Source organism: Nomascus leucogenys, chromosome 19 (genome assembly GCF_006542625.1).
Source record: "Nomascus leucogenys isolate Asia chromosome 19, Asia_NLE_v1, whole genome shotgun sequence".
Classification (NCBI taxonomy): domain Eukaryota; kingdom Metazoa; phylum Chordata; class Mammalia; order Primates; family Hylobatidae; genus Nomascus; species Nomascus leucogenys.
The window spans coordinates 41788560-41800761 of record NC_044399.1 but is presented as its reverse complement, the minus strand read 5'-3'; the positions used below and the strand labels follow the sequence as shown (position 1 = coordinate 41800761).

General features: G+C 58.5%; 1 protein-coding gene across 1 annotated transcript; it reads right to left on the bottom strand.

Annotated features, from left to right (window-relative positions):
* Positions 1-2831: 2831 nt before the first annotated feature.
* On the bottom strand, positions 2832-11753 carry LOC115831488. Its single transcript, XM_030799780.1, has 4 exons — positions 11713-11753; positions 10506-10634; positions 6961-7119; positions 2832-3184 (listed from the first exon to the last, which is right to left on the bottom strand). The coding sequence occupies exons 1-4, from the start codon at positions 11751-11753 to the stop codon at positions 3154-3156; spliced, it is 360 nt and encodes a 119-aa protein (XP_030655640.1). The 3' UTR covers positions 2832-3153.
* Positions 11754-12202: the final 449 nt, after the last annotated feature.

Genomic DNA, 12202 nt, shown 5'->3' with positions numbered 1-12202 from the left:
TTAAGACCACGCGATTTCCCAAAAAGAAAAACTCAAAAGATGCTAGGCGCCCGGCTGGAGTCACTTAGAGCCAGCTCTGGCTGCTCCTCCGCCTCCCCGACCCCCGGCCGCCGCTCGGCCCTGCCCCTCGCGCCTCGCCCCTTTCTCCCGAAACTCCGTCCTCTCCGCCGAGGGGCTGCCTTGCCCCCAACCCACCCCCCGCGTGGAGAATAAACACAGTTGACATCACTCTTATAATCTTTATTTAAAACTGTTTCCAAGGTTACAAATTGCCAAGCCTCGTATGCAACAGGTTCCTCCGAAGCGGTATCATTACAGATTAACTGTAATGTGTAGGATTAGAATAAAAGCATAAGGGATTAGGTAAAAGGGCGACGCTCCAGACATAACGCCCGAGCGCATCTCGACTGAGTCAGCCTAGGGAGACCGCGAAGGCGCAAGGTGTCGGGGCGCCGCGGGGCCGCAAAGCCTGACTCGGTTCCTCCGCTCCCGGCCCCGGCCCCGGCCCCAGAGCCGTCAGGACGGCGGCGCCGGAAAGGCCAACGCGGCCGAAGGTTTCGGAGCCAGGCTTCCCAGGCGTCAGGGGCTAGGGACGGGCCCCCCGAGCTGGGGAAGATGAAGGGCCGAGAGGCCGTGGAGGCGGAGGGCGCGGGCAAGCCACGGGCCGGCTGGGAGCTTCGGACGCGGCGAAGCGCAGGGAAGGCGGCGAGGGGGTCCCCACACCCGCACGGGGCACCGGGTTTGTCCATGTGGCTGACACTGCCTTTAAGGCCCAGGCCCGATGGGGCCCTTCCTGGCGTCCTCCTCACCCCCACTCCGCCGCGCCTCCCCTGTCCGGCTGGGGCTGGTGACAGCGGCAGGGGCTGGGCAGCCGCGCAGGCTGCCCGCACCCTTCCGAGCCCAGGCCTCGGGCCTTCGCCGCCCGCCCAGGCCGTGCGCCCTATTGGACCACCTTCCCGCCGGCCTTCGCCTGCCCCTCTCGCGCCAGGAAGGCCCTGGAGCTCCCTCTCCTCTCACACCGCTTCCTGCGGGGCCAGGGCTCGCCGTGCTGACCCCATTTGGACTCAGGCCTGCCCTGGGCCACGGCCTCGGGACGCTGACGCAGCCCCGAGGGCTGTTTGCGTGTTGGGGTGGAGGGCGCGGGGCTGGAAAAACAAACAGGGCGGGGGCGCGGAGGCTTGGGGTGGGGGCCGCAGGGGGCTGGAAGGAAGTGCGCAGTGTGGCGAGAGCGCGAACAAAGCCCTCTCGGGAGTCCCGTCACCCCTCGGTGACCCAGGCCCGCCCCTCTGAGCCGCCGGGCTCCCGGGCTTTGCCTCCGAGCAGGCCGCACCGCTCGGTGGGCGCATGCCAGGCCTCCGCGGCCGCCCGGGCCAGTGCTCCCCTCGGTCCCCGCAGGCCGAGCCCGCGGCCGGCCCCGAAGGCGCGAGGGACAGCGCGGCCGGCGGTGGAGCCTCACCCAGCCACGGAGCCCACAGAGCGAGGCTGAGGAGGACTCCATGCTGTTGTCCGTCGGGAAACCGGGCTACTCCGGGGCGCGCTGGAGCCACCACTCTGCCAGCAGCCGGGGAGGGGCCGCGAGGGCTCCCAAGTGGACGGAAGTGGGCGACCAACTTCGCCGCGACTCCTGCTTCCTAGAGAAGGGCCTTGGCTGAGGAGGCGGCGGGAGGGGACTGTTGCAAACAGCTGTTCCTCATACATATTTCATTACACAATCAGATAATGCGTCCCACCACCTTCTCAATTATTCACAGATAAACATTTTCAAGACGTTTTGACATCTGTCTTAGTGCCTGCTATTAATTTAGTAATCACTGTAGTTAAAAATGTATGGGATTTTTGCCGTCGGAGCACCTCCTATCAAGCGCGCGGGCCCAGTGTGGGACTGCGGCTGGGAGCCCGGGCCCTCCGGGAGTGAAGATACCTTTGGAAGTGAGACGGCCTCTCTAGCGCGTTGACACTGTTGATGGAAGGGATTAAAGGGGTATCAGGTTATTTTAATTTATTGTTGAAGATGATGACTGCCCCCTTCCCCACCCGCATACCGTCCTCACTTTCCCACCCCAACCCTAGACCCGACAACGCCGTTCAGCCCTTTGCCCCGGGCAGCGGAAATGGTTAGCTTCGTCTAGGAGTTTCTGCTGAGGAAGGCGCAGGCAACCCTAGTCGGCGTTGAGAAAGAGAACCGCACGCAATCACCGAGCACGATTTCTCCCAACAAAAAAAACTAACAATAATAGCGATCCACACACTCAAGAGGTCTCAAACCTCCGAAGTTTTGCCCCGAGTCTTGTGGCCCTGGCAGAGGTGACAAGGGCATTTGGGAAAGACAGAGAAAAATAAATTCGCTCCAGTGACTGTACACAGGGCATTTGGGGCTATGAGAAAACAAGTTGCTTTTCTGCTTGAGTGATAAATGTTGCAACGGGCATAGCTATGTAGACGCAAACAGTTTTTAAAACCAGAGAAGCAGAGTTTGAAGAACCTTGTAAGGCTGAAAATAATAGCATACATTTCCAACTTCAAGATGCTGTGATTAATTGTTGGGAAAGCTCTAGATAAATTACCCAAACGGGGGAAGTACTCAAAGGTAAACGAGTTTGTTTCTTTGTGTTCTGAATCTCAGCTGCCGGGAATGAAAGTTACACTTTGAGTTTGAGAGTGATGTCTATTTATTTCTCTTCCTTCTGTCGCAGTCTCTTTCCCAGGTGAGTTAGCAGGTGGACTTTGATTTTTAAAACTATTTCATTTGGGAACGAGGAAAAACAAATCTGGTGAAAGAAAATGGCCCTGGAAGAAACTGCCCTTCCAACGAAGATTAAGTGACTCCAAAGTGATTTTCACTCTTTATTGTTCAAAACATCCACAAGAACAAACTTGCTAAAATTTCCACGAATTAACTGTATCTAGAAAAAGAAAAGGACATAGTGTTTGCCCCCAAAAGAGAAGACATTCACACCCCCATGCTCTTCTGCTTCTAGGGCAACTACGTCTGCAGAAACATGTCCTCCTGTGGCGTTTTCCGGGTAGTTCATTTCTTCTTCACAAAATGGGCCCTCCTCTGCCCCTTGGAGGGTGGTCATCCGACTTGCTGGCCCAGAAAGTCCTTTTTTTCCACTTTGTCTAAATGAATCTTCTCGGACTTACCCTCCACTGTCAGATGAGAGAGGGAGGCTCAGAAGATGTGCTCAAAAGAGAGAAAGTTGGGAAGGGAGGTGAAGTGGAAGCGAGGGCACCCCTGCTCCCAGGGAGCCTGCCTCTTCTGCAGGAAACCCAGTGGTAGCCACTAGAACTGGTTAGGCAAAGGGAGCTCACACTAAAAACAAGCCTATGTAGAGGAGTTTCTCAGGCCTTGCCCAAGAGCCACTCTGGAAACTCCTCTCTGCAACCCCCCAACTCCGTCCGGACACGGTGCTCAGCCAGAGACAGGGGAGCGGGGGTGAGGACTTCCCCATATATCACAACATTTTAAAAAAATAAACTATGTAATTTGGTTTACTTTGAAGTGTGTTCTTCTGCAAACGTATTTGACATACAGGGTACTGGGGTGGAGATGGGGGCAGGAGAGTGTGGATCCTTTTGAATGATCAAGTTTAGGATAAGAAGGGTGAAAGGGGCAAAATAAGGGCCCTCCAGCTTCTCAGGCCATGGTTAGAGCTAAATGTTCCTATTAAGAATTATGAATCTCCCAGCAGTGAGTGAGAAGTTGCATGGGCTCCACCCAAATCCTTTTTCAGAATACAAACCCCTAGGTCAAAAATAATAAGAAATAAACAATAAAAACAATCTCGATCAAAATGAATCTTTCCTGGATTGTCCTTTTCTGGGTATCTCCAACAGAGCTGAGAGGAAGGCTAAAAGGTTGGCTCTGGGTGGATGAGGTCTTGGTTCTAGTGGCCAGGACTTGACCTGAAACCTTTCACCCAGTCGGCTCAACAAAGTTTCTCCCTCGGAGCCAACGTCCCTCTAGCAGGAAGCCCCCTTGGCCTTGTGGCCTGCGTCCTCATTCGGCGAACTCTCCCCGTTCACGGCTTCCTGTACATCTGCCCTTGTGGTTGGGGTCACTCTTCGCAGGCACTGTGGCTTTTGTCTGCATCTGGACAACTGGGTGTGCACCCGTTCATTCAAATAATTATGCCTGTGGGCACTTCTTTATTCCTCAAATTCCTGTTAGTGTTCCTTTAATTCTCCCGTGTGTATTCGGTACGATTGCCTGTACGTTCCAGGCATAGTCAGGTGACTCAGCTTGAGTCTGAGCTCAAACGTGCGCGACCCCCTGGGTCTGCATGGGGAGAAGGAGGTGCGCACGTGCAAACGCGAGACTTTGGGTGGAGTGTGAGGTTGATAGGGCTTTCGGCCCCAGGGCGCTGTAGGCCTCTCTTAAATACCTTCATCTGCCCAATTTCTTAACCTTTCAGGACAAGGAGGGAGACTCTCCGCGATCCTGTGCCTTGCCACCCTTTGGAAAGGATAGGACCATCATCTAGGACGTTTCCCGGTGGACTGTGGCTGGGCCGGGCTGAATGGGCGGGCGGAGGTCTCGAGATCGTCTCCTGGCTCTCGATTGCTCCCATCATCCAAGCCACCTAGAGGTCGAGTGCGCCCTGGGGCTCTGTCTGGGGAGGTCATGGCGTCTCGGGGAGAATGATATGCACGTTTTGGGGTAAAACTCTCCTAGGCCTCGCAGGAGCAGCTATATTTGTAACTTGGAATTGGCGTGGGCCCGCCTCCCTTGGCCCCTCCTCCAGCTCCTACCTCAACACGCAGCGCTCAGCCGGGCTGCCAGAGTGCGCTTCCCGGACCACCCCCAAGCACCCTGGGGCCTCACCATCCTTCAGGGTCCCTGGGGCATCCTAGGGACCTGGATCTGGAAGAATGGGGGCCAACAAGAGTGGCCAGGGCTCTCCTGGGGCGCTCCTGGGGCGGTTTTGCGATGTATTCCTCCGCTAGAATTAGCCTTTCGGGCCTGCGCGCCTACAGGTTGCAGAGGCCAGCGGGAACGTTGGGTGTGTGGGGGTGAGGGGTGTGGTGTGTGTGCGCGTGTTCACGCGCGACTAGAAGCGGTTCCTTGTGCATTTCTGAATCTTGTAGATGTGTTTTCTCGTGAGAATGATGCGGACTTACTGCTGACTTCAGGTCAGTTTGTTTGAAAAGGGAGAACGTCAGTCCGATGGTCGGTGGTTGTGTCTCTCCTGAGCATTCGTACAAAGTGAAGCCACCTCCCCTCCCCCATGCAGTCTCCCAGACCGGGTCAAAGGACCCAGGCTCCAGATCGCTGAGGCCTGGAGGGCTGAGGCCCTTGCTGTGCGCCCTGGTGCTCTGATCCTAAGGCCCAAGCTGCCCCGGTACCCACTTAGGGTCAGGGTGTAAATCCTACGTGGGAAAGGGGGACACGGAGAACTACCCCCACGTCCATGGCAGGGTGGAGTCCCAACCTTGGCATATTGGACCTACCCACTTGGCATCTCCTTGCCCCGACCCCATCTGGGATCCGTATTGGCAGCGACGAGGAAGGGAGGAATGGTAAGGGAGTTGGGTCGGTACAGGACGGAAGTGAAGATGGAAAGAGAGAAGAAAAATAAACAAAACTGGGTAGGGACATGGAGATGGGTGAGGCTGGGGTGGGGTGGAGTTGGGGCTGCCTCGGAGAGCAGCGGCTTTTCACCCTGCTATAGGGAAGTGCGTTTGGCTGAGCTGTCCCCCCACCAAATAAAGCTAATGATGTAGTAATTTAGGAGGGGGAGAGGGGCTGGGCAAAAGGAGGGAGAGGGTAGAGGATGGGGAAACGCGCGCCCCAAGAGCAAAAGCAAACAGCTGTGGAGGCGCTGCCCGCGGCTCAGGCTTCCCAACAGGTTAGCTATACTGGGATCCACCCGGCATTTCGCAGGAAGGGGTGGGGGGAAGACAGAGCGAGAGGGGGAGAGAGCCTCACAAGAGGACAGAGGGAGGGAGGGAAAGAGAGATAGGAGCCAGAGAGCGCACCGCGCGGCTTAAAAGGAGAGACTTACTAATGAATATTTATCCGCCGCTGCTCCGTGCTCCCGGCTTCCCTTACCTTTCCGCAGGTAAGATCCTCCCTGTGCCCCAGCCCCGGGGGCCCTCCTAGCTCCCCAGTCGGGGAGCCTGTGGCTGGGTGGGAGGGCTCTCCGTTGGTGGGGGTGGGAGGGCGGCTCTACTCTGCGTTCACTTTGGGTGCCCGGGCATGCGACCCTGCACGACTAGGAACCGCGTGCGTGGGCTCCTTGTGTGGAATGAGTGTGAGCATGTAAGAGTGTGTTTGTGTGTGTGCGAGAGAGAGACAGAGAGACTATACGCCCGCAAGCGCGCGCGCCTGTTTGTGGCGCGCTCTGGAAACATTTTCCGACTTTTCACTCGGACGCCCTGGATTTCTCGCCTTTGCCTTTCTCTGCTTCCCCTCCCTCTTCTCTCGCCCTCCCCTCCCCCACCCCGGCCTACCCCACCCTACCCCACTCCTGCCCCGGCTGCTGAGGCGCTCTTCTGCCGGCTATTGTACGGCTGGCGCGGGCTCCCCTTGGCCACATCCCGGGCCTCTCATACAAGAAGAATAGTTCTGTTTCCGCCGTAAACCCCCACACAAAGGCTGCCCGGCCACCGGGTCCCCTGTCCCCCTTCCTGGGGACTTCGGCTTTTGAGGTGCTGCGGCGCGTTCTTTCTCCCTCCCCCTCTCAGGGCGCCAGGGCCCAGACCAAGGAGCTAAGAGTGATCGGGACTTGGGGGTACCGGGTGGAACTCCTTGGGGGCCTCCCGCCAGGCTTCCTGGGCTGCAACCCGGAGCCCAGAGACCCCCAGGGGAAGGGCGCCTCTTCCCCCACCACCACCCCAGCCGTCGCCTCGGGAGGAGCACGGGGAACCTGGCCCAGCCAAAGGGGAAAGAGGGAGGGGAAAAGGAAGAAGGTCGGGGAGGGGCTGACCATATAACCAGAATTCTTTAAACGGACTTACCCGGCCACCTGTTGAGAATCCATGTGGGGTCGGCTGGCTCCGGAGTTGCGCAAGGTGGACACACAAAACCAAAAGTCGGAGTTGGAGAAAGAAAATTCTTTCTCTGACCATGCCAGACGCGGCCGGTCAGGCTCGCAGCTCCGCGCTAGGATCGGGCGGCTGTACAACCAAGATCGACTTTGCTCTGTCTCCCAACGCCCCCCTCATCCCACGGGTCCACAGCTGGGAGGCTCCAGACTCAGAGCTCGCGGACTCGGCGCTCAGGGCCAGCACCAGCAGCTGGGCTTAAGCCGGGGCAGGCTCTCTAAGCCCTGCTCAGAAGTCAAGAGCAGCAGTGCTGCCGCTCCTCGCCGCCTTTCATGCCGCGGCCGCTCCTTATTCTTGTGCCCCGGCCTCTCCCGGCCCCCTCGGACAAAACCCCCAGAGCCCGGCCACTCTCTTCCCGCTAAATCCCCTTCGGGGTCAGTGCTCTACCAGCACCGGGCCGCGCGCCTCTCCTGCCAGCCGTGTGGCTCTTAAAGAGCTGCACCCCTCCTCCGCCCTGCGCGATCCCCCGACCCCCGCCTCCCCTCCCCTCTCCTCTGGATCTAGCCCCCCACGCCGACGCCTGAGGTCCCTGCTGCCCCGACCGATGCCTGCGGACTCCCAGCCCCCTCCCCTCGCCTCCTCCCCTGAGCAGCCGGTGGGCCTGGCCTCGAGGCCACAGGGCTGAGTTCTACCCTCGCCTCAGGTCCCCTTTCTCACCAGCAGCGCCCACCCCTCCCTTCCCCGCCCCTACTTTAGCCCTCTGGGTAGATCAAGGCCCGGGCATCGCCTTTGCCCAGCTCAGAGGTGATGCCTAAAGATTGCCAGTTTAGGGTTAAGTTAGGGGGTTATGTGATGGGAAATGGGGCAGGGCATGCTAGTGGAGCTAGGGAGAGAGAAAGGAAGAGAAGCAAACCAGATGGACTTGGAGGGCTCTCTGTATCCCAGGGCCTACCTGGCCTTTTGGTTCCTTCCCACGACCTCCCAGAGATGCTCACGCTGGCACGGGGTCCTGAGGTCACCAACCTGACCAGGCCCACTGTGTGTCTGAGGGATCCTGGGCATGTTTGTGTTTGTGTTTGTGTGTTGGGGAGTGGGGTCCAGAAAGTCCTGAGTGTGGATCTGGAGCAGCCTGCTTCCCAAGCCCAGAGCATTAATTCCCCCAAAAGTAACCCTTAAGGGCCCAAGAGCTGTGTATGCAAGGAGGGAGTGAAGGACCTTGAGCTCCAACTGTCCAGGGAAAAGGGCATCAGAGGAGAGGGGAGACAGAAAGGGAAGGAAGGCTACTCTTCCTGAGGACTGAAGCACAATTTCTAAGAGGGTGTCTTATATTTACTGGCCAGCCATGTCAGCTGCCCCACTAAGAAAATGTGAAGTAGATGACTGCTTTGGTTTTCCTTCCTTCCAGAGCTCTGGCTCTCTGGCTCTCTGCCTCTCTGCCAGGCTGCCAGGCCAGTCTTGCAGGGTGGTCTTGCCTATAGCACTTTTTTTGCCAGTCCTCCCTGGGACTAGAAGCCAAAGAAAGCATACCTCTGTTGAGGGGGAGTGCAGGACAGGCTGTGGTCCCCTGCCTTCCCTACTGCCACTTGTCATAACATGTGACTGGGCTCTGTGACTGGTGGGGGCAATGATGGGTTAGGGAGGGGAGCTGCCCACCCTTTCTCAAATCCAAGTCCTGGCACACCAGGTCTGGCTGTTCAGAAGGGGAACCTTGGGAAGAAGTGTGTGGCCTCTGGGCAGTGGCAGCCAAGGGAACTTGAGGTGATAGGAGGATGGAAGGCTGACCCTCAGCCACCCCAACATTAGTCCAGATGCACCTTTAAGGAACTGGAGTGACTAACTGATTTGCAATTGATCTCTTGGGAGAGGTTGGCAGTGCACTCCCCGGGCTGGATCCTGAGACAGCAAAAGCCTCTCCTGCCACTCGCCCCCCTCCCCGCACTGCCCCCAACCAATACGGCTCACACCTCCCAAGTTTCAGCCCCTCTCTCTTGGGAATGGGTAACTGCAGGCAGCTAGGCTGGGTTTGTGCCCACCCTCCTGGGCCTGGCAGTGGGAGGTGCCGTGGTTCAAGACAGAGCCAAACTTCCCTTGATTCAGAATGTGGGGGGTGGAGGGTCCTTTAGAGGGCGGCGGGGCTCATTAGGCAGAGCAGGGTGCCGAGAGGTGCGCGCCGCCGGCCCCTGAGGCCGCCTTTGAGCCGTCGGGGCGGCTTCATTAAGCTGCGCTAACAAGGCGTACAAATGCCGAGCCCAGCAGCTTTCTTGCAATACCCGGCCTTAGCAGGGCGCCGGACTAATGAGGGTCACTCAAAGGGGCTGATCAAATATTCAAATTTCCCCGCACGCCAGGAACTTTTATGCATGGAGAAAGTTGAGGCAACTGAGCTGTGTTTACTGTCCGGGGCGACAATTGCTTGGAGCGCCAGTCCCCGGAGGCTAAGGCGGGGGGCGGGGGTGCGGGGAGGGAGCAGTTGTTGTTGTTGTTTTTCAAAGGAAAGTAATCGGGGTCCTTGAAGGGCTTCGCGGCCTCCCCGCCTGCGTGCTGCGCTCCCCTGCGCCCTCCCTGGCCGCCCGCGCCAAGCGCCTCAGTTTGCAGCTTGCGGGGAGGCCCAGACTACGGGCCACCCGGCCAGCCCCCGCCTCCCGACATCCTGGGAGCCGGAAGGGGCGTTGCCCCCACAGGGCAAACCTTCCCCCGGCCTCCTGGTCGGCTGTTTAGTGCCGAGCAAGGCCAAGTGGGTGCAGCTGCCCCAACCCTGCAGATCCTCGTCTCCCGGAGGCCTGCAGACCCGTTGGCTTTCCCTGTAACCCAAAACAAGGAGAGAGTGGGAGGTCTCTCGGGCGTTCTCCAGATGTGGTTGAGACTTTCCCAGTGCTGGGGTTGCGGGTGACATTAGTAAATAAATGCCAGTTGGTCCAGGTACAAGGAGAACACTCTCTAAACCCCAAAGACATCTTTTCTCCCTGCCCCACCTGAAGGCGATCTTTTCGATCCCCGGGGCCAGGATTGAAGCGGGGATGATGGCAGCAAATTTGTTCTGCACAGGTGACCCGGCCTGTACGGGCGCCAAGTCCCAGATCCCGCAATCAGAGCGGCCAGAGAGCAGAGAAGAGACCTAGAGGATCTGCAAGCTGACCTATCCACCCGAGACTCTCCGCTCTGAGCGACCCAGGGTGCAGGCGCCCACCGCGCGCCACCTCCTCTAGCAGTCCCCCAGGGTCCCTTCCCAGTCCTCGCACTGCCCTAGGGCTTGCTTGGTTCCCAGACCAGCGTGGAAGGCGGCTGGGCCCTGGAACCCAAGGTCCCTCTGCTTCTGCTCCACTCCCCAGTGCCCAGCGCCTGGGCATTTGGGAGGGGAAGCTCTGGCGCTCCACAGCCCTGCTTCCCACCCAAACACACACTCAGAACCCCTCGACTGAGACCCTATGGAACCTGCGTCCCCAGCCCGGCGGGGAGCCAGTCCGCTCTGGGACCAGCCGCCCCGCCTCCCTGCCCTGTTCTCCGGACTCTCAACTTACCGGCTCCAGGCGGCGGGAGTATAGTGCTTCAGGCCAGAGCCGAGAGGCGCTGGCGGCGGCTGGACCGCGAGGTGGGCTCGGTGGGCGGTGCCGAGCTCGGCTCTGCTGGGAGGCGCGGACAGCCCGGGGCTGCCACCCGCCCCACCGGGTCCCGGCGCACAAAGCTACACGCCTCGCTGCAGCCCTCTGCCCTGCTTCGCGCTCCGGAGCCGCGGTCGCCACCCAAGCAGGCGGGGTGAGGCAGGGCTGCAGGCGCTGGGGCAGAGGCTGGGGGGCGGGGGTGTTGCCAGAGTCTCAGCCCCACTTGCCTCAGTTCTCCCTGAGTGGCGATGGTTTTTGATTTCAGCGCTTTTGGCAGAGCCCGCAGCACCTGCCCAGCCTCCCTCTGGGGCTGGCCCGGCAGTGGCAGGGAGAGGCCAGGTCGCCCCCACCCGGAGGCGGGGGTTTCGGGGACGGGGAGGGGACTGACCGGGTTCACCCGCCCGCCCGGCGCCTGGGTCCTCGGCTCCGGGGGATGCAGTTTCGGGGTCACGAGCTGCTTTCAAAAAGTTGAACACAATATTCGGAAACCCACCCGTAGGAATTCTCCCCCCACACGCGGCACAATACCCACTCCCCTCCCCTTTTTCATTCCTTCCTCCCCCGCTTCCTCCTCCTGCCCCTTCCCCCTCCCACCCTTCAGCCTATAATCCTTCCCCTACGAGAGAAAGGGATCGGGAAGAAAACATGAAGTGTCCGTTTTTGTGTCTCAACCTTTGGGTTCTTTCTGGGCCCTCAGTGAACGACCGCCCAGAGCTTTTCAGCTGCGTAGAGAAGCACTCATGGCCGGGAGGGAAGGAAATATATATGTAATGGAGAGAGCACTGAAATGGGGCTTGTCAGGTCTTCCCTTTAGAGGAATATTTTTCTGCCCCAGTCGTCGTGTTTAAGACCTGCTACCCCACGGCTTCCTCTGGCTAAGTGAGCCAGTATTGGCCCCTCGCGGGACCCAGGGCCTCCCTGCCGCCCGGAAGCCTCCAAGGAGGCTTGCACTTGTCGGCTTGCTCTTCTCCCCGGCCCTCAGAGGCCCGGCACTGCGGGAGTCAAGGCCTAAGCAGGGCTCCAGCTCGGGGTTTAGGGGCTGGGACACTCACAGCCCCAGTCACGTTAGGTTTCCCATTTAAATTCTCTCTCAACCTCTCTTTCTCTCTTCCCTCATTGAGATCACCAAAGTGGTGTGGACCCGGCGCCTTGCCCCCAGATCTGCATCGGAATGCAGAAAAGATCTTTAAAAAAAAAAAAAAAAGTTTTGAATTCCTCAATGATTTTTCTTCTGGAAAGGCAGCTTAGGATAATTATTTCAGCTTTATTGAGGGCAGATTAGTTGAAGTCTGGGCGCTGCGTTTCAATACGCGTTGTACACGGGCCGACAATGTGGTCATTGTTGGCTACTGTGTGTGAATCCATTCAACATATACACTTTTTAACACCAAACCGAGTCCTGTCTAAATATACACAGTGCTCAGGGAAAGACGTCTCTGACCCCGACAAATCTGCGTAAATCACACTTCCATAGTTACAGAAGCCTCACAAAGAGAGGCCCGGCTCAAGATGCTGATTACATCTTCTTAAAAGCAACATACCTAAGAATAAATACCCATGCCTGGCCTAGGGGCTGTGATGGCCAGAGGCAGAGAGGGCCCTCTGTGTTCTATGGG